This window comes from Lissotriton helveticus, chromosome 1_1 (assembly GCF_964261635.1).
Source record: "Lissotriton helveticus chromosome 1_1, aLisHel1.1, whole genome shotgun sequence".
Taxonomy (NCBI): Eukaryota; Metazoa; Chordata; class Amphibia; order Caudata; family Salamandridae; genus Lissotriton; species Lissotriton helveticus.
The window spans coordinates 1,175,467,627-1,175,487,876 of NC_136057.1; the positions used below are offsets into that span (position 1 = coordinate 1,175,467,627).

General features: G+C 41.0%; 1 protein-coding gene across 3 annotated transcripts in view; it reads right to left on the bottom strand.

Moving 5' to 3' along the window:
- Window positions 1-17,236: 17,236 nt before the first annotated feature.
- ZNF800 (zinc finger protein 800) overlaps window positions 17,237-20,250 on the bottom strand; it is a 230,245-nt gene continuing 227,231 nt past the window's right edge. For 2 of the 3 annotated variants that reach the window (XM_078679098.1, XM_078679100.1), the window contains exon 6: window positions 17,237-19,332. In XM_078679098.1, coding sequence (XP_078535224.1) covers window positions 17,636-19,332 — 1,697 coding nt within the window. In that variant the 3' untranslated portion in view covers window positions 17,237-17,635. The remainder of the gene's footprint in view (window positions 19,333-20,250) is intronic. The other variant, XM_078679099.1, reaches the window with a different exon arrangement.

The window sequence follows — 20,250 nt, forward strand, 5'->3', positions numbered from 1 at the left end:
GAGCTACCGGAAGGCTAGAGTATTTACTTCGGAACCGGGCTTGATGGCAGGGCTTTAGAAGTGTTTTTTTGGTCGCGACTGGGCCCCGGAGGCAGAGTGTTGACCTTTGCCTTCGATTTGGGTGGTGGGTATGGGGCAGAGGCAGTAGTACTCACGCACTGAACCGATGGTACGGAGTCATCAGAGTAGTCTGCCTCGGATACGATTTGGAGATCGTCTGAATCTTCTTCGGGAACGAGCGGAACTTCTTTGTCGAAGATATCCACCGGTTCTGGAACTTAGCATGTCGTGTCGACGGGCCCTCCGATCTCGAATGGTCTTCTTGGATCGAAAGGACGCACAGGCTGTACAGCTGGATTAGTCGCGTTCTGGCGATAAGCACAGGTTACAGACCTTGTGATGGTCACTGTGTGGAAACTTTGCTCCACATTTGGGGCATCTTTTGAATGGCGTCCTTTCCATGAGGTGTAGGTCTCACGGCGTGGATAGGCCCAAAGGCCCACGTCAACGATCGGAATCGAGCTGATGGAGTAGAGACAACGTTTGTCGATATCGAAAGTAGTTTGGTGAAGTTTGAGTACGTTTTTACACGTCGAAGTACTTGAAAAGAAGATTTTGAACCGGAGAGGAAAAGTTTCATCCGAACCCAGTGGCGGAAAAAAACAATCTAAGGATGGAGCCGATGCCCATGCGCCCTATCGTTCAAGGGAGGAGTCACCTATCTTATGACTACAAAAGACTTCTTCCAAGACAACATGCAATCATCCAAGCCCAACACAAGGTGGCTATCGAATGCCAAGTGTACAATCTGCAGCTCATATGCCTCGAACATAAGTTTCTCAGCCAAGTATCTGCAACCTTTACCGTTCCGTGAATTATGCACTAAACAGCAGATCTTGAAAATTATTGTAATGTGCACTGGAACCCAATGCAGCGATCGTAGAAGGGGAGACAAAGGTTGATCTGGCCAGCATATCATGAATCAGGCAAGCGCTGTGTTCTGGACCACCTGAAGTTTGGCAAGTGGAGACTCATTTTTGGCAGCTTGAAGGGCACTGCAATAGTCCAGGCGGCTGATCACTAGTGCATGCACTATGGTTTTGCGTACACAGAGTGGTAGTAGAGGAAAGACTGAATAGTAGACTCATCATATGGAAGCAGGTGCCAGTGGTAACCCCTACCTGATCTTTCATAGTAGGAGTCTGATCCAAGCGTACATCCATATTTTATTACTGTAGATTTGGGAGTAGGTGCTGTGCCAAACTCCATTGGCCACCAATCCGGGGACCATAGCAGTTGGGCTCTGCCACAGAGCATGATCTTGGTTTTACAAGCATTTAACCGAAGAAAGTTCTATCATCCAAACAGAGATGGCTTTCATATAATTTGCAAAACAGGCTTTCATATTGTAGGGGGTCTTTATCAAAGGAGATAAGAAGATGCATATTATCCGCATAGGAGATAGGTGTGAATCCATGGGCTCTGATGGCTCTAGCAAGGGGGGCTATATAGTTGTTGAATAATGTGGAGCTAAGACATGAGCCCTGAGGCACCCCCTTGTTGAGCTCTAGAGTGCAAGATTTAAACCAACGTAGGTTGATGGTTGGGTTCTTTGAGCTCATGAACCAGCGCAGAGCAGTACACCGCATAGTTATCTCCTCTAATTAATCTAGGTTGAGATACCGTGCCGAAAGCTGAAGACAAGTCAAGCAGCACTAACAGTGAAGGCTGATTCTCATCTTGAGAGCATCTGATCTAGTCTATTGTTATATTTCATATCGGTACCCTGATATAGGTCTAGGGAACATCGTACACTTTCCCTACATAGTCTCCCTGTCATTTCATATGAACGAGCCTTATAACGACATATCTCCAAATAAGGGTAAACTGCCTTATATGGAAATAACGCCATATAAGGACTATAGCCTTCTATGGACTAAACCTTTCGCCTAGTTCCTGGCAAGAGTGGGTTTTTCTTAATCGATATTGCTAAGACGTCATCCTTAGCCCATATGAATAATTTATGAGTACGCTCTGCAGGAGGTCCACCTCACCTCTCATCGACGCAAAAGGTTTAATCCCGGTCATCCTCATACTAAACAATGGGGAACATAAGCAAATAGACTATAAATACAGCACCTCTTGCTATCAGTAAGCAGGAGCGAACCCAGACTTCAAGGCCGACACACTGACCAGAGCAGCTACAGCTACGACATGCTATCGCTCCAGCTGACAGTGGTCTGACTATCTCTTGCGGGGTGTCCAGCTCAAGTCCAGGCCGAAGTCCCACACTCCCACTATTAAGGTATGGGGGTACAACTAAATCCTTGTTGGATTCTTGGCTCTTAGACTTAGGCTTGGGTTCTTTCGCACCTACTAACATGCTAGGTACACTTGGGTACATCTAGACAGGCATCTTAGGAGTACGCACTTTATTTTATAAATGCATTTCATATTCATGTATGTGTTCATGACTACTGCAAAATGGTAGAACAATACTATTTCTTTCTATTCACTCTACTGCTGGTTCTATATCTCTGCTACTGTATTACAGTTGTAGCAGTGCATTTATTTTACATGAGAAGAACGGTACAATAAATTCTTATTGTAAACACGCTCAACTGTTTCTTCTGTGTCTCTCTCTGAGAGCAAAACAAGCAAGCACGAGTGACTGGGTGAAAAGTAGTATATTGTTTCCACGAGTCTGAGGTTATGTTCTGAAGTTGCACAAACGAATCTCTCTGATAACAGGAGATTCTAGTAGCACTGCGAGCTAGCAAATGTGAAAACATAGGCTCACTTATTCGGTGGGGGTGTACAGACTCACTTTGCCACCAAGCCCAGAGTATATGTTAACCATAAACAGTGTAGGTCCTGCATGAAAGGGTACTATCAGAACTACACTACACTGTAACCACTATGATAGCAGTTTCGGTACTATGCATGGGTCTGAAACTGGATTGGAAGGAGTCTAAAATCCTGTTGGATTCTAGAAACTCCATAAATTTCCCATTAATGGATCCTTCCAACTGTACCTCCTCTGACCTGTGGTTTGTCTCCTTTTGTCGCAGGTATCAAACAGGATGCCCCCTTGCTATTTGTTGGCTGCATTTCTCCTGTGATTCCTCACGTGCCCTCATATCTTCTTAAACCTGGTCTGTGTTGGCTACATCAACCTTCCACAATTTGGTCAGTTCTCCCGGCATGTTCCTACTGTCTCTATTCTATTTGCTCAGCTTAAGTGGCTGCTGTATAGTGCAAGGACCCCCTTAGCTTATTACTCTTTTTGCTACTGGCCTGTGCGTTGTACAGCTCTCCTATTCTCTTTCCGCCGCGTTAATTCGTTGGAGTGCACAGCCCTAACGGGGTATGACTCGCCCTTGTTGTTCTGTTCCCTGGGCCTGTGATCCCCGAGGTTGTGGAGGGAAGGGTCGACTCTGTATACTTTCCTGCGGTCGTGGTTGCTGTAGTCGCCGCTCCTTAGCATTTGGCTTCACGGCTCCCCAGAGCATCGTGCTGTACCTCGCCTGCTTTTTGGGTTGGGATGCGGCTTGCTCCTCTCTCATCTTACACTGCTGCATCCGTCGTTCAGATGAACACCATACCAGTGGGGCTGTTTCCCTCCGTGCTTGGTGTACTTCAGAGCTGGAGCACGCACTCTCTCCAGCCAAATCACGTGGCTCCTGCCAGGCCCCATATATTCACAGCGCGGAGCAACTCGTGGAGCACTCCTTTCTTCTCAGCTGTTTTTGCTCAATTCTCAGCACTCACCTTGCATCGTAGGTTTCTGTCTCAATCACACAGTCACGCTTTTTCATTGATAATAACAGATTATTTGGGGCAATGTGACGGAGCGTTTCAAAGCTGCGTCCGCCATCTTGGCTGCACTGGCAATACCCCAAGAGCCTTGCATTGCTCATTAGAACTCCAAATTAAGGATTGATTCACGTCCTAAACTACTATCTCAAAAAGCCTACCAAGCGTCTTGAATAAAATCTGAAACCTCCCTGTAGAAGACCTAAATCTGTACAAATCAAGATCCATAACAGCACAAGCTCTTGACAAAAGCCGAAATTCAGCAGCAAAATGCTACTGTCAACTGTCAAAACAAGCAAATTCGAAGACTTCAGAAACTGCATGCATCAAATATTCTGCAAATCCATGGGCCAGGCAGCCTAAATCACTACCAGATCCTGGATTCCACCAAACAAAGGAAAAAAGCATTACATCTGAAGCACCACAGATTTAAGTCCATCGTAATTACTTCATATGGTAAGAAATTGGGAGTATTAGTTAAAGGGTGTGAGAACCCACCCCAAATAATCACAATCCTCGTCAGCTGGAATCACAAAAGTGACAAACCTTTGCTGAACCATTTGGTAGCTTGGCACAAAGCAGCCAGGCTTAACTTAAAGGCAATATGTAAAGTATTTATTGAGAACTTAAACAATAATGTGAAAACACAAGAAAAATCCCAAACCAATTTTGGAAAAAAATATTTTAATAAAAAATATATGAAACCAAACCGACAAACGTCCTAGAAGTAGTATTGGAAACATGAATTTTTAAAGTTAAAGTAAAAAAATTCACTAAAAAGCACAACATACGGTTATCCTGTTGCACTAGACTGGGTTAAATCCAAAGGTTAAGGAGGACTATGATGTAGCAGGGGACGCCTAGAAGTACCAGGTTCGTCCCAGTGGAAAGTTTACCTCCTGACTTAAAAACATTTATGGAGAAAAAGTCGTAGTCGGCAATGCAAACTCGATCGAAAGCAGAGCTGGACAAGAGCAGGTTGCAGAAACATGAAATCTTAGTGCGGGCATAAACTGAAGTGGGGACGCTCAGAGCAGACTAAGTCTTAGTTCAGTAAAGCCTCGACTTTTATGGGATGCTGTTCAGTGGCTGTCCTGATGAGGCCCTCTACGTTCAGACGTAGAACATTTCCTGGATGTCAAGTCTCCTTCAGCATGGAAAACCAGCCAACTAGGCCTACTGGCAATTCAACATAGATAGCAGCTGCTTCAACAGTGATCCCATTCTCCAGGCAGAAAGATGCCAAAGATTTTAGAAGTCCCAGATTTCACAGTTTGGGAACAAGAGGAGTACAGTAACACCAATTAAGGGTCCAGGACATTGGGGGGGTTGCACCACTTGGGGACTACGACTCACTCCATGAGTAGTCAGCAGCAGGGTGCAGGGCAGGTTAGTTGGAGCTGGTCAGCTGAGAAGTTGCAGGAGAGGCCTCTGGAAGCTTGTAGTGTCCATGTAGCTCAACCAGGAAGTCTGCCAATTGACCCTTGGAGTCAGTGTTGGGGTACTGCTTTCAAGGCATGTCCAGTCTTCCTTCAGAATTCAGACAGCAGGAAAGTCCTGAGACTACGCAGGCCCAGGGTTGCTAAGAGGAGAGTACTGGTGGTGCCACTTTTATGCCCAGTTTGTGGGCAGGAGTAATTCTTGCCTACTCCCTAACCAATGGGGTAAAAGTTCACAAGTGTCAATCTACCACTTTTGCAGCACTTCGTGTGTTTAACGAAAAAGTATCACATACTGACCCTCTGATAGTTGGCAAACTCTCCCTTATGGTCGCTCCAAATTAGTTCTTGGGCAACCTGCCCCCCTCACTGAGATTCAAGCCAAGTTGATAAGGAAGAAAGAAGGAGGCAGGTCTAGGTGTGAGCTAGAAGTAAGGTTACAGAGTAACCATCCTTTAAAGTTCAGGAAAGGGGCTGGGCACAGACCTAGAGGTCATCCTGCTCAAAGAGGAAAAACCATCTCTCCACACCAAAGCCTTTTGTCCACTGTATTAGAGCAATACACATCTCCCCACATGGAAGCCATTTAAACAGTCAATTTACATTGGACATTGGCAGAAAGGGCATTTTGGCCTATGTGTAGAAAATATACTGTGAGGCCTACCTCTCCCATAGGATAACATTGTTACCACGTTACATTTAATAAGTGCTAGCTTTTGATTGGGAACAGGTAGAAATATGATGTTGGGTCTCCAAAGAATTGTGATTTAAAACACTTTATAATGGCAAAGTCAGATTTTAAATAATTATGAAAATGTTATTTAGAAAGTTGGCATTTTCTTGTCCTAACCATTTGGTGCGTGAAGCCTGAGTTATTGGTAACATGACTCTGAATAGTTGGCCTTTGTGTATTCTTGCCAGACAGTGAGACAAACGGGGACTAGGTGTTGGCAGGATGGGCCACACTGCCAGCATGGGAGGGAAGAAGCTGTTCCCTGCTCAACTTGTACTTTGTCACTCTATATTACTTAGTTCCTGGGAAAGTCTAGAAGATTCTTCCACTTCAAAGGCTGCCACCAGGTACCCTCATTTAATACGGGACCTGCAGAGGACTTCCAGAAGACCCGCTTTGTACTTCAGGGAAATGCCCTGCTGCTACCAGCGGACTGCCCTGCTGTTTGGGCGTGCCTTGTGGTTTGTTTTCAGGACTACCATAGCGCAAAAAGCTCCAACAACCTTGAACCCACACTAGAAGCCGGCTTGAAGGGAATCCTGCCCTCCAAGTGGTGCCCACTCTGGCCTGGACACTTGGAAGTGGTGCTAAAGGTGCATAAACATCCCAAAAACATGATTTGGGACTTAACAATTTTCCACTAAAAACTGAGAACAGGTAGGAGACAGGGAACTTCCTGCTTGCTAAGGTGCATCATCGTTCTGCCTGAATTTGCGGAAGCCTCACTATGTTCCTCTCCATAGCAGCACATACTGTGCAGCAGCTTAGTTTCAGAAAGGTATCTGGGCTCATGGAGCCTTAGCCGGCTACAGCCTGCAGCTTTGTCTCATTGGAAATTTGCGACTTCTAAATCATACATAAAGTCTGAACATAGAAATCCTCACTGCAACTTTGTCCAGTGGCTCCTCAACAAGGACACTTCCTCAGACACAGTCAACTGCATTACCCCGCTGAACTTTACCTTCAAGACATTTTTCTTCAAAGATTCTTCTAAGCCTGAAGATATACAGAGCCTGGGCCCAATCCACCTTGTATATGCGAACTGTGCTCCATCGCGGCTGGCCAGAACTTTCGACTTTGCTCTGGGGTAGTGCAACTAGATGCCTATGGGTGGCACTTTGATATTTCTGGCACTATTTTTCACAACAACTGATTGGATTTAATTCCTTTTGGTGTCAAATTATTATAATTTTCTCTATCTTTCTAAATTGGTGTGGGATTTTTCTTGTGTTGTATTCTGACTTTATTACTGTTTGTGTGCTGCATAAATACTTAACACATTGTCTCGATGTTAAGCCTGACTGGCAAGCTATCAAAGGGTAAGCGCAGGGTAATTTGATGACTTTTGTGGTTCACCCAGATGGGAACTGTGGTAGTTTGAGAGGGTTAACAACCCCCCCTCAAACAAAAAGCAAACAATTATGAACCAGCTAATATGGAAGGGAGTCAAACTTTGGTATGAAGGCCGACCAGATCCTCAGTACCAAAATGTCTTGAAAGAAGGTTGTGTAAGACGGCTGCACCAAAAGCATCTGCAGTTCACTCACACGCTTTGCAATGGCAAGGAGTAAGACTTGTCTGTGTCAGTAGCCTTAAGAAACAGGTGTGCATAGGCTCCCCTTGGGCCATTAAAAACTATGGGGGGGTGAGAGAGTGGAGTTCAGGGATAAACCGGTGCATCAAACCTTTTTGAAAATGCATCACAACTGGTGACTTAAAGATGGCTGGTCAGGTAAACACAAAAGGGACAAAGGGGCTGACAATAACATTTAACCATGTCCACCTCAGTGTCCTGCAAGCCTAACAAAAGAAAATCCAAATGTTTAACCTGTGGCTACAAGAGGTGGCAGGGGTCTGTATTAAGCATATTGAAAAAAACGGGGACCCCTACTAACGATGTATTCACTACCGGTAGGGACTGACAACAATTATTTTGAAAAGAACAGCAGTGAAAAATTATGAGCCAAGTGCCAAAGAACCTAGGTAATACAATTGAATGAACATACAGAGTGACATAAGACCATGATTAACTGAGACCAAACATGATTTATATATCAAACAGGCTTTTATAAATGTATTTGTCTTTTTTTTCCCTTTTTGTTTTGTTTGGATAATGTTATATAGTTAAAAATACAATTCAGAGAATAAATCAATAAAGAACATATAGTTTTACAATACAAAATTATATGACAGAAACAGAAAAAGAAACCCAAATGACTTGGTTGAGATTTGTGGGCTGATGAAGTTAGCAAAGCGGTAGATGGAAACTCAACACGCGTTTCGGCTATTGCCTTCTTCAGGAGTCCGTCATTTGCAACAGGACAAAAATAAACACTCACTAAAAAACATAAAAAAATCAATGTCACATTATATACTATAATGTTATCTTGCAACACTCCAAATCCTTAAAACCCTAGGTCTAGGTCACCTTAATGGAATTCAATACTGTACATAGATACAGTAAAAGGCTGGATTTAATATGTCTAAGTTTATACCATTCATTATATTTTTATTTTATTAATAACGGCACATCTCTCATTATATACATTTTTACCTATTTCATAAACATATAACATCTGATACCAATTGATTATATGCTTGCCATCAAAAAAAGGGGGGAAAAGAGAAACTTTCCTTTTCTTGTCATATCGGTTAGGATAATTATTTCTCTAGAGCCTCCCTTATCTATCATAACTTACGTCATACAGCTTGTGGAGCACATGTCTTATGCAATATCCACACCATCTCTCCAATATAGATACCTGTTGAAAATATATTACAACTTATCATCAAGTTTGGTCCACCAACTACCTTCGATTCTTTTGTAAGTGACAATCAATAAACGCTGTCACCTTCTTCTTCTTCTTCCCCACTATCTTCTTTTCAGGTATTCACCTCTCCTTGTGGGTTGCTCATCTTTAAATGACTTCATGGATAACTGTAAATATCTTTAGTCTACATAGAGAACGACGCTCTAGAGAAATAATTATCCTAACAGATATGACAAGAAAAGGAAAGTTTCTCTTTCCCCCCCTTTTTTGGATGGCAAGCATATAATCAATTGGTATCAGATGTTACATGTTTATGAAATAGGCATAAAAATGTATATAATGAAATGTGCCGTTATTAATAAAATAAAAATATAATGAATGGTATAAACTTAGACATATTAAATCCAGCCTTTCACTGTATCTATGTATAGTGTTGAATTCCATTAAGGTGACCTAGACCTAGGGTTGTAAGGATTTGGAGTGTTGTAAGATAACATTATAGTATATAATGTGACATTGATTTTTTTATGTTATTTAGTGAGTGTTTATTTTTGTCCTGTTGCAAATGACGGACTCCTGAAGAAGGCAATAGCCGAAACGCGCGTTGAGTTTCCATCTACCGCTTTGCTAACGTCATCAGCCCACAAATCTCAACAGTCATTTGGGTTTCTTTTTCTATTTGTCATATAATTTTGTATTGTAAAACTATATGTTCTTTATTGATTTATTCTCTGAATTGTATTTTTAACTATATAACATTATCCACACAAAAAAAAGAAGAAAAAAAAGACAAATACATTTATAAAAGCCTGTTTGATATATAAATCATGTTTGGTCTCAGTTAATCATGGTCTTATGTCACTCTTTATGTTAATTTAATTGTATTACCTAGGTTCTTTGGCACTTGGTTCATAATTTTTCACTACTGTTCTTTTCAAAATAATAGGGGTCTGTATTATGAGCACCAAACCAAGCAACAAATATACCTCAACTCAGATCAGCTTCATAGAAGGCCATCCGATCGTGAAGACAAAATCAATCAACTCCATCAACAACCTTAATGCATTTAGTTGCCGCCACTCAATTTCCACACATGGAGGGGTAGGTTGCAGAGACTTGGATCCTGCCCAGTTGCCAAGACAAAAACCCTTCCAAAGAGGAAGCCCAATCGGAGGATCAATACTCTCAGACCTCTGGGTACCAAACTCTTGATCCAATCAGGGGTGTAAAGGATGACTTGGACCAAGCCTGTATTGACCTTCCGAAGAACTCAAGGAAGCAAAGGTAGCAGCGGAATTACATACAGGAGTTCATTCTTCTATTCCCGCCAGAATGAGTCTTCTAACAAGTGTACTGGAGGAAATTCCAATGAGCAAAATTGTTGACAGAGCTTTCATGGCAGTGGCGAGGAGATCAGGGCGTATCCACTGATTGAAGACATTGTGAACCACTCTAGGATGAAGATACCACTTGTGCTTTCCCAGTAAACCATTGCTCATACCTTGCCAGGTGGTTGGAGATAAGGAAGATGTTCTGGTGGTCCAGCCATGTCCAGAAGTGCAGCGCCTCCTGGCACACCACTCAATCTTGTTGGTTGCAGTATGGAGCCAGCTCTCCACCAGAGAGCTGAGGGCTTTAATTTCACCTTTCTGAGAAGCACCCCAAAACAAGCAGTGCTACGGCTCTCATCAATGTGAACACCGGGTGGCTGCCAGCCACCACTGCAAATAAGGCGCAGTCTTGAGACCTGTAGGAGTCAGAAAGACAGTGCTGATGCAGGGCTCACTGGAATTGAAGGTCCCACTCTGATCAGAGGAGCCACCACAAAGCTTCCCCATGTGCCACCTGCCGTTTGGGACACAAGGCCAGGCGACCAACAAGCCTCAGAGCTACAATCAACAAAACAGTGATCCTGAAACACAGATATCCTGAATGCCCTGAGGCACTGCGGCAGAGAAAAGGCTTTGAACACCACCATGTCTTGAATTGCCCCACTTAATGGGGGTGACTCAGATGAGACTTTGGTTTGTTGATGGCAAAACTCTGTCAGGTATACTCCTGCAGAGATGTCGTTGGAGGGCAATTTTTATGGCGCTTTCATACCTAACCCTCCCCCTCCAAGTATTGAGATGTAGGATCAAGATTGAGTCGCACTGGGAGTTCTTACGGTTATGCCTAGAATTAGACTTTGATTTACTGGAAGACTTAAAGCAGGAATTCAACTTTTCACAGGAGCAGCAGTGTGGCTGGGACTAAGGTCGAGCCTGTGACCTGGAACTGGAGCAGGAATTTAACTTTGACCAAAACCTGTTATGTACCAAGATGTACAGTTTAGCTTTCCAGATCGAAATCACGTTAGGGTGCAGGAGGCTTTATTTGTTGCATGCTTGAGTTGTGGGTATAACCCAAGCAAAACAGGCATACTGCATGTGGGTTTGTCACAGACATCTGCTGCATGCAGTGTCAGCACAGCTGGTACACTGTTATGCAAGACATTCCTTAGCACAGTGCGAATAATTTTTGGGAATCAGCAGAAGACTGGCAAAGTTGGTAGCAGAACTTCTGAGGCAAAAATGAGTCAACATGGAGTCCTATAGCGCCACCCATCGACATGCGGAACCATTATTGCTAGGATTTTTCTTACCCAGGCTGGTGCCTGGGGATTTTACTTTTTTCTTCTAAAGGTTAGGAATCTTAAGTTAAAAGTAACCATCAGAAACAAAAATACTACATGTCAGCATACGGCCATGAAACAGACCATAGATAAAAAGCCTCGGATTATAACACTGATCATCCAGCAAAGAACCTTTTATACATTTTCATAAAAGAACAATCAAAATCAAACAAGTAAATTCACAGCATTTGTTTTTATTAGATATTTACATAGCACAAGATGTGTGGCTTTTGGTCTCTGCATCTAAATTCTAGATGGAAAGACTTTGCTTACAAAGAAACTCAATACCGGGTAGACCCACATAAATACATCCAAATTACATAAGTTAAAAAACACAAGAGAAAAGCTTTTTGAGTTCAAGTTAAAATCCAATCTTTGCTCACTGCCTAAAAGCCACCTGCAAAGTAAAAGATATTACATTTCATAGTTTTTTCCTAGGCATTTGTTACAAATGGTGACAAACATAACGAATAACATGTTGATCTCATCACTCATGGTATAGACATTCAATTTCCTGGAAGCCAATCTAAGGACAGAAGCCACTTGGCTAGGTTTCATGAATTTGAGCTATATCCAAGTCAACTGAAATATAAACACTAGTTCAAAGGGTTTTAAATGAATCCAATCTATAACAAATAGTTGAGCAGATAAGGCTTGCACATAAACCCATCTTTCCCTCCAATTCATCTGGCTGTTTCTCTGTAACCTACAACCAGATAGACTGTCTGTTCATTAGACCAAATTCAAACACAAACGCATGCAGGACATCTGTTGTAGGAAAAAAAATCATTTTGGGGTGGAGGGTGTTCAAGGAGGGGCTAGTCGTTCACAACTGCCATTACCTAGACAGACACTTCTAGGTACAACTTAAAGGGTTTGGAATATAGAATGGGCGTAACAGGTATTTCTGTAAATTAATTTTCGAGCTCCAAAAAGGACCCTAGTCATCTAATAAGATACCAGTATTTAATCAATTTTCAACTGTAGGTGACAACCTTAATAGTACAATGTTAATAACTGGGTAATGATAATGTAGATCAACTGCAGAGGGCACACTTTGACCTGGCTATCTAGTGATAGCAATTCCCTGACAATAGTGTAATTCTTAATCCTTGAGCTGGGGACTTCAGAGAGATTGTATCTGTCAAAGATAAAAGATTACTATATTGACAGAAGACAGAATCCAGAACCCAATCTCGAAACGTATTTTAAAGTCTCTAATATGAACAAAGTGTGATGGACTTAGTCTCCAACGTGGTCCATATATTTTCTTGTGGCTGTATATCTTCTAGAAAGATGGATTCCAACTCCACTATGGTTTGCTTCTTTTTACCTCCAATGTAATTCTACTCATGACTGCAGGGACCAAGCAACAGTCCGATATAAAAACCGGACTACAATGTCCTGAAAAAATAATTGTAAATCTTGTAAACACCTGTTTTAGGTGCCAACTTAAGCCCATAGCAGCAGATGCCTAACACCAACCACATATGTGCGCTGCATGCAGTGATGTTAAAAATCACAAGAAGGATTTACTCATACAAAGATTAGATAAACGGTAAGGCTGGAAGCTTAAAATAACTCATTTAGCACATGCACTATGCCATGCACTCAACAACTGGTTACACATCGCTTTTGATTCAAAATCATCTGCAGACGCACATACTGAAAGAACAGCTCTAGACCATACGGGACTGTACAATCAAAATGTGCGTGCCTAGAAGCATACACATATCAGAAGTTTTACTTGGTTGGGGTCAAACTACAACAAAACCCCTTCTTACTCTGGGAGAATCTACACCCTATAGTGTAAGAAAGTGATGTTTTTTAATGTTTAATATTTTTCCCCTAAACAAAGTACTGTTTACACAGCATCTTTTCATAAGAGGCACACTTCACCTACTCCTATTCTCAACAGATCACTCTACTGCATATACATTCAGGCACTGCATTAAAGGAGCTGCTCTAAAAGACCTCACCAAATTGAAGTTATCAAAAATAAATCATGTACAAAAAGGAAGACTTAATACTAAGATCTGTATGTAATCAACCGGAATGCAGTTTACATTTGTTTTATTGCTATACCTTTAAACACTCCTGCAACACCTACTGGTATGTTATGTCTACCACAAATACAGTTTAAGTAGGATACTAAAGAGGGGAGGTGATAACTGCAGTCTAATGAAGAAAGACTTGCCACACAGTAAGTTTTATTAAAGTCCAATGTGGAGATGACTGAAAAGTCAACAAAGTTAATATAAAGTGACAACTTCCACGCTGTAAATACATTTACTATCTAGAAAATATAAAGTCCTCAAAGAAGGAAATCAATCAGAAAGACCTTAGTTTTTCAAACGTGCTTTCCTGTTGTGTCACTATGCCCATATAGTCAACAGAACAATCAAAGAAGTTATCATATGCATTGACTATATCAGATGTTGAACTTAACTGCTCACACGTTAACTCCACACTGAAATCTAAGGTTCAAATCAGCAATCCAATGATTCCCTTCACCAACTTGGTGAAACAGGCATAAACATTCTGTAGGTCTGGAGCAAACGTCACAGCAGTCCAGAGCTCTTTCTATCTGAAGGGGAGCTTACTGACCCACTGAATATGATAAAAATAGGTATTCATGCCTTTGGCCATACCAACAACAAATGTTAGACTTCTCGTGCTGATGAGTGAACACCGTCTGGTAGCTAGAGATGTTGGTAGTGATTTGAGGCTCAAAAACCCATTTCATTTTTGGGATAGGGGACACAATATTATTAAGCCATGTCCAACTAGACTAATTAAAATAAAAAGGAGAAGAACATTTCCAGAATCGTTGGGAGGGGGCTCACTGTTGGAAATCCGTATTGATATGAAATTGGACATCATTGGAACTTCGAACAAACAGCAACCAATTCTTAATCAACATTGCTTTCTTGAGGACCAATTGAAAAAATACATTAGCAAACCCCTACCTTCACTTAAAGGTGAGCTCAAGCCCTCAGACCATTATTAATATAGCTATGGACAGGATTGATGGAGATGTGAAAATGGTAAGGTATACAGCTTACACACTTGTACATGTTATGGCAGCCACTGCAACACTGTCTGTTGGCCTCAAGTTCTGTCTCTTCAGTCCAAACTAGGCTCAGTCTACCACATGTGTTTCCATAGCCCTAAGGGCTGCAAATAACCAGTGTTGCACTGAAGGCAAGGAAAGATTAAATCTGCAAGTGCAGAAGACAATGTGTTGGCTTGTACTGAGGGGTAGAACTGGGTGAGCTATAAAACGGACAGTGCTTACATCCTATAATTAGGGAAATAATGACTACTACGGAAACACATGGAAACGAGCAAGGGAACAACCCTCTGAAGAATGAATTGCGATCCAAATGCAATCCTCAATTACAGAACTACTTCCTACGACGAGTTGCTGGTTATGTCACAAGCCATATCATCTACTCTGCAGTAGGCCCTCGCTGTTTTCAAACATGGTGCTTACTGACGACTCAGAGATAATGATTCACTCCTAAACCCTGTGTCTGAATGAAGGCATCACTCGCACATGGGGCTGAATGTTGCAATTCTAATCACTGCTGGAACTTGGAGCTTAGTGACTTTTGGCTGATGACTACAAAACCTGGAGCAACACTGAAAGAGATGTGTTTTGAATTGGAGGTGATGACAGATGTTGAAGTCCAAGAGAAATAATTGAACAAGTGTCTTCACAGCGCTCATTTTGCTATCGCTCCACCAGTTTTCATTTTAAAGATATTAAAATACTCTTCCAATACAGATTGTGGTCTCTGCAACCAGTTATTGGCTAGAGTTGCTTCAGCTATGCTACTTACTCTAAGTAAAAAACAGAAAGGAAGAGATGTGATATAAGCACTCCACAACCAGCAGTATTAAGAACTGAAAATGTAGGGGAGGATTGGAGGGGGGGGTTGGTAAAGAGATACTGACCTGTCTAATTACAATATGAGCCCAATAACGACCTGCCTAAAACTAAAACAAACATTACTCCCACACTGAGACTTTAGTGCAAATTACTATAGAAAAAAGAAAGACCAGCATTATTTGGAAGAACCACAGAAAACAGGTAAATTAAGCCCATTATAACACTTGAAAATCTAAACCAAAAAAAAAAATCACACACCCAATGCCAGACCTATGGTCAAAGGTACCAGCAATCTGTCAGAGCCCACAAAACTCAATGCTTTACCTTTTTGGATCCCTTAGCAGACAACCACAACCAAGCTTTCAAACCAGTCAACCTCATAGCATAGAAAGGGGCCTTTGGTTAAAAAAAAAGCAACAACAGATGGAAGAAATATTAACCACTTGGCTGCTAAGGCACCTGATGAGCTTCCATTGACTTTCCATTGAAATCAATGGAAAGTCCATGACGAGTTACCCTTGTCATTAGCGCTGAAGTGGTTAAGAAAAGATATATACATTTATCCACAAAACATTTTACCCCCCAAATAAATGGCTGTGAATAAACATGAACAGAAAGATAAACAAAAAGACTCTTTAAAGGACATTTCAGAGGATGAACAACTACTAAGTTGCTGCATAAAGATCCGGCTGCCTATGAAAGAAGCCCACGTTAAAACAGACTTCAAATGAGGTCAGTGAATCCCGTTAGCGAGCCATATGGAGAGAACATATAAGCAGGCAACATTACCATTTCCACACAAGCTCTCTGAACTACTCATTTCGACATTCGAGGACAGTAAACAAGGATAAAAAAAAAATTAAAAAAAATGCAGCAGGTTCAATAGCATCTGGACCAGAAATAACATCCAGAGAGAAGAAATCGATTGCAACATGGATACTTACGGACACATGACCAGGAAAGCAAAAATAAAGGAAATTTTAACCCAGAAGAACGGGTAAGAATGAACAAACTAGTTCAAAGCAGAAAGGTCATGAACAATGGAGTAAAAAAGTTGCAAAAAATAAAAATGTCCCAGGCAAACAGATCAGTCACAAAAAGGAAAAAAAACTAAAAGGGCACATGAAAGCGTATGCTGCACAATCCAACTTGATCAGCTTCATGTAACACAATATTCAATTCTTTTAAGAGGTGTTAAAAAGCTTTCCCTACATCGATAGGGTGCTAATTATTCAACGTCGTACCCGGGTGTACAAAAGCCAAGTCCAAAATGCTACAATAAAAAACAAAATAAGTTGTAAGGATGTCTTACAAGCACAGCAGCAACATTTTCTAAACCAGAAATGTGTGGTACTTTTCTATAGGCTACCAGGCAGTTCTAGTGGAGGTTTCAGTAATGCAGGTCGATTCCCTGTATATATACATACAATTATATTACATCATCATACCTTCAAACCCAAAGTAAAAAGAAAGTAGACCAGCATCAGTTGAACTGAAATTACATTATAAATAATTAGTTGTCTAATGTCTTTCCTGTTGTAACGTGAGCAGATATAACCGGTTAACAAAAGACTTAGCTAGTGGTCAAGAAGAATATCCAAATCTTATGCTGACTTCTCATGGCTAATTTCTAATTCTCCACAATTTGATACAACTTTGGAAGTGAACATTAATGCTCTCTCAAAAGAATAAATTCCTTTCAGCAATAAAAAAGGAGATGCTTTTCTAGCTTAATGATTACTTCTGTTAACAGAGCAAGTGAAACAACAAGAGTAAAGTCATAGAAATTCAAACTTTTGTGGGAGTGGAGTAATAAAATGCCACTGCTTAGGATTAGCAAGTTAGCTTTTTGTCAATGGGAACCAACTTAACCATGCCTGAAACTGATTTGCTTCAATTACTTATCGGTACAAGTTACCCATTTTCTACATTTATTGTTTTGACATTCAGATTAGTACTTCCATAATCATCTATTCAAATGTTTGAATTAGTACACTGAAACACAGTTCCAGGAATAACATTTTTCAAAATAAAACATTTACAATTCCTACTTCAAAAATATGTACGCCAAAAACAGTTTTTTTTAAAAAACAAGTTTAAAACACTAACGGAATACACTTGGCGCAAACATTTTGTTTTTCTTCAAGTTCATACATACAATTCAGTAGGCGATATGCTGAACATATTCCTCTATAAAGATTTTATCCAGTAACTGGCCGAGGTAGAAGCCATTCATGAAATCAGCTTCTTTTAAGTACATCACCATCTGCCGACAAATAGTAGAAAATAAAAATCTAAACAATTTGCTTATAGCCAGACAAATGTTTTAGACCTTGTACTTCTGCTCTTAATTTCATCAGGAGAACTAGATGCATTATACTTGTGGGCTCTTTTATGTTGCTCCAGATCAGTCTTTTTGGCAAACGCTTTCCCACATTTATTGCACCTAAGAAGCGTAAAATTTTTAGTCACTTTAACCTCAATGCCAACATCGGCACTTTCAATCTTTGTAATTGGTGAGACAGGGGGAGTACCCTGTATTGTAGCAATCTCATTCTCTTCACTATCATTGAGCTCTGTGCCATCTTCTTTATTAAGAACAAACTCTATAGGTTTTTTAACTGCTCTGCTTTCCAAATTAGAAGTTATCTTTGCGAGTGAACGAGACGTCTTTTTATGTACAACCGTTATATGCCGTATTACATCTCTTTTGCGACGTGTATCATAGGTACAGATTGGACATCTGTAGAATTTAACAAAAATTGTATTTCCATCTGTATGTAAATCAATGTGCTTTTGCAAGTTTTGCTTCGAGGTAAACTGGCGCTTACATACTTTACAGTAAAGTTGCTTAAAGTCAAACCCTGCAGACAATTTTGGTTTCCTCAACCTTTGCTCGCCATGTGTTGCAGAGGAGCCAGGTGATTTGGCAATTTCAGAATCCATTTTTATTTTACATTTCTGCATAGCTTGTGTGCTAGTGTTCTCATTTACATGATTCGCCCCCTTTAATTCGTTTTGTGGTGAATGCACAACAGTGAGTGGCAAGGATACTATAGGTTTTACTGGTTCAGGGACTTCAACCTTTACTTCTGATTTTTTGGCAGTATTATAGCGTCTTTTTGGTCGCTGAGGGTCTACTGCTTTCAGAATGGTCTTGTGAACTACTTGCATATGTTTTTTTAACAGAACTTGCGTACTGTACTTCCTTCTGCAATGGGGGCATTTAGATGCAAGTAATGTGGACGAATCCTTTGAAGAATCCTTTTTCACAGTCCCAGTTTTCACAGTTTTTTTGGGCAAAACAGTCTCTGTGTGTATGGGCTTCTGAGGCTTTGCAGGTATTTCCGCAGGAAGGCCAGCATCTCTTCTGTGGCCTTTATGAACTTCATCAATATGCCTCCTCACGTTTGCTTTTGTTGCAAAGGTCTTTTTACATTCATGGCAAGTGGTAGTTGGTGTTTTATAGATTAACTTCTTACTAATCTTTGGAGAGGTCAATTTTTTTTTCGCTTTCATCTCAACACACCTCTTCATTTCTTCATACTTCTTTTTGTGTAGTCTTCTCACATGACGGCGGATACCCCGTCTAGAATTAAATTCTTTAGTACACAGTCCACAAGTAAACTGGTGAAGAGTACCAGGAACCTTGGATGTTTCCAAGAAAGATTTGAATACTATAGGTAGTTTATCAGAGGGTGTGGCTGATGTATCTTGTTTTATAGGCTCAGAAGGTAGGGGCTCTAAAACCTCTGCTTGAGGAGGTGAAGGTACTTGCTCTGTTGTAGGTTCTTGCACTTGAACTTCTGCCTGTTCAGGAGTTTTGCTTCTCTCATTGCTTTTGTCTGGAATGCTGGCACTATTAACATGCTGAAACACTGCATTTGGGTTAGTCTCAATGGGTTCTAGGTTAATTACATATTCTTCTTTGTCCGCTTTTGGATAGATGGCTTCCAGAAGATCTTTTATGGCTTGACTTTGCTTGCTGTTTTCATCTGGTGATCCTGCAAATACAGACATTTAGTTTGTAGCATTTCATTTTAGGAAAGACTAGGCACATTTGCATTATTACTTAAAATATTACAAACTAAATGCATAAGGAAATAGGAAGAGAGAACAATATGCAGCAAATAGGAAGAGAGAACAATATGCAGCAATACGCAGTGTTGTACACTTGTAGAGAGATTTTGCTTAAAGTCTTAAAAGTAAGGATAAAGTTGAAAAAGACAAGTGCTTTCAGAAATATGAAGTATTAAATACTTGTTTTTCATATAATGATTTCTACAGACATAACAGTCACTTTATAGTAGTGTGAGTAGACGTTATGGTGCATCAGAAATATGGAGAGTGGAGTCTGCCTTGTCCAACCCCCAGAAATCATGTGTTACGAAGGCCAACAACAAAGATGGGTAGAGCACTTTGAAGAACTGCTGAATCAACCTGTGCCACATTCTCCACCAGACATACAGCCAGACGACAAGGACTTGCCAATCAACTACAGCAGACCAGCTAAAGAAATGCAGGAAGGAAGCAGGTCCTGAGAACAGACATTGAAACATCAATAGACATGTTCTACCCCATGTTTCGAAGGACCAGGGAAGAGAAGGTGCCATCAGACTGGAAGGAGGGATATCTCCTTCCAGGACAGATATCAACAAGATCCATAAGAAAGGTGACCTGAGTAACTATACAAACCACAGAGTATCAATCCCAAGCAAAGTGTTAAACAGAGTCCTCCTGAACAGACTAAAGGAACAAGTCGACACTCAGTAGCGAGATCAGAAAGCTGGCTTCCACAAAGATAGATCCTGCACAGACCACAATGCAATACTGTGCATCATAATCGATCAGTCAATGGACTGGAACTGCCCCCCTCTATTTCAATTTAGACTTTGAGAAGGTATTCAAAAGCATGGACAGAG